At 55.0% G+C, this 2,172-nt stretch overlaps 1 protein-coding gene across 1 annotated transcript; it reads left to right on the forward strand.

Annotated features, from left to right (window-relative positions):
- Positions 1 to 270: 270 nt before the first annotated feature.
- Positions 271 to 1,856, forward strand: LOC138754086 (alpha-2A adrenergic receptor-like). Its single transcript, XM_069917903.1, has one exon. The coding sequence runs from the start codon at positions 286 to 288 to the stop codon at positions 1,732 to 1,734; it is 1,449 nt and encodes a 482-aa protein (XP_069774004.1). The 5' UTR covers positions 271 to 285; the 3' UTR covers positions 1,735 to 1,856.
- Positions 1,857 to 2,172: the final 316 nt, after the last annotated feature.

Genomic DNA, 2,172 nt, shown 5'->3' on the forward strand with positions numbered 1-2,172 from the left:
ATATCCTCCGTTCACCCCTTCCCCGCTTAATACCAGGTACCTCGATGTTGGTCCGGAATAAGTTCCAGGGCTTAATGATTCTCAGATTCAGCCCCTCGAGAGTACGGGGGTGGGTGGGGGGCGAGTTTGCACGGACCTTCGAGCCCTTGACAGTTCCGAATCCACCACCGCTGCTGAGAGTGCGGAGGAGAAGGTTTTTTTTTGGGTAAAAATAGGGGTGATGACGATCGAGGCAACGTGATCTCTTCCACGCCTGTGCTGGAGACAGTGCGATGCCCCTTTTAAATGCAGCGCTGGAGCCAGCAAGCTCAGCTCTGCGGGACGTTTGTCATCGAGACGAGTCGGGGAGAAGCAGCGTCCCGGCCACCAACTCACCGCACTGATGAAGCTTTGCAGAGTCGAGCTTGTGTTCCGCGTTCGCCCCGCTGGAGACATGGGCTTTGCCAACTTCACTCCAGTGTGAACCCTGAGTTGGCGATGGCAGCGGCGGATTGTCCAGCGCTTCGCGGTAACGCCAGCCTCTTGTGCAACGGGAGCCAGCAGGTTGTGGGAGAGCGCCTCCTCTCACTACCCTACTCCCCCCGAAGCACCGCTGGCATCGCTACTGCCATCAGCTTCATTATGGTCTTCACTGTCCTCGGGAACGTGCTGGTCATCATCGCTGTGCTGACCAGCAGGTCGCTCCAAGCCCCCCAGAACCTCTTCCTGGTCTCGCTGGCCGCCGCCGATATCTTGGTGGCCACCCTCGTGATGCCCTTCTCTCTGGCCAACGAACTGTTGGGCTATTGGTACTTTAAGAAAGTTTGGTGCGAGATTTACCTGGCGTTGGACGTCTTGTTTTGCACCTCTTCCATTGTGCATCTGTGCGCCATCAGTTTGGACAGATACTGGTCAGTCACGCAGCCCATTCAGTACAACGCCAAGCGGACGCCCAGAAGGATCCGCTGTGTGATCCTCACCGTCTGGTTCATTGCTGCGGTCATTTCTTTCCCCCCTCTCCTCTCCACGAACAAAAGCTTTGATCTGGAAGAAGTCCCCGTGTGCCGGCTCAACGAGGAGAAGTGGTACATCTTGTCTTCGTGCATTGGGTCGTTCTTCGCCCCCTGTATAATCATGATCCTGGTTTACATGAGGATCTATCAAGTGGCAAAGCAGAGGTCCAGGCAGTCGCCAGGCAGCGGGAGAGGAGAGGCGGTCAAAGCCTCCAGCTCCAAGCATCGGGTGGCCGAGCGAAGCGCGCCCTCAGGTCGGAGCGCTCAAGGGAAGGGCGCCGAGGGCCAAGAAGAAGCTGGTGAGTGCTGGTCCTCCGAGCAGGAAGCGTGCCCGGAGAAAGAGAGGTCCCAGCCACAAGGTTCTCCTGGAGCAGAGCAGGACGGCGAGAGCTGGCACCCGCAAAGCCAGGAGCACTTCGTCAAGAGGCAGACGCCCCTCACCCCCAATGCTCTCAGGAAGAAAGCGATCCAGAACCGGGAGAAACGTTTCACCTTCGTCCTGTCGGTGGTCATTGGCGTGTTCGTTCTGTGCTGGTTCCCCTTTTTCTTCTCCTACAGTCTGACAGCCATCTGCCCGGAGACTTGCACCATCCCGCCTGCTGTCTTCAAGTTCTTCTTCTGGATCGGGTATTGTAACAGTTCTCTCAACCCCGTTATCTACACCATCTTCAACCAGGACTTCAGGAGGGCGATCAGGAAGATCATTTGCCGGGAACAGAAACGGTCCCTCTACAGATCCTAGCTGCGGGGTGCACAGGGTGGGATGCGAAGGGGAAGCAGTTCCAAAATAAATGCATGTGATGGGACTCGTCCGCGATCTTTCACGCAGAGATGTTCTTTTCAAATAAACGAGCTTTTGAGGAACGGGTATTGCTCAGGATAAAATGTCTGTTGGTTGATGAAAATTCCTCTGCAAGGAGCGTTGTCACGGTTGACAGTTCCAGAGATGAACCCTTAGACCACAAGATGGTCATTCGCCCAGCCTCAGACCAGTCCTTTTTATACTGGCAGGGTGGCAAGACAAGGCTTTGGCCCGGCCTTTGGCAGAAGGATTGGGTCTGATCAAGATTTCTTTTATTGTTAAGCAATAATGCAAAGAATGCAACATATCGAATCTACTTCAACTTCTGCTTGGCTTAAGGCAAAGGGTCGTTATCTCCTAACCCGAGCTCCAGATCCA

The sequence above is a fragment of the Narcine bancroftii genome, chromosome 2 (genome assembly GCF_036971445.1).
Source record: "Narcine bancroftii isolate sNarBan1 chromosome 2, sNarBan1.hap1, whole genome shotgun sequence".
In the NCBI taxonomy this organism is placed as follows: Eukaryota; Metazoa; Chordata; class Chondrichthyes; order Torpediniformes; family Narcinidae; genus Narcine; species Narcine bancroftii.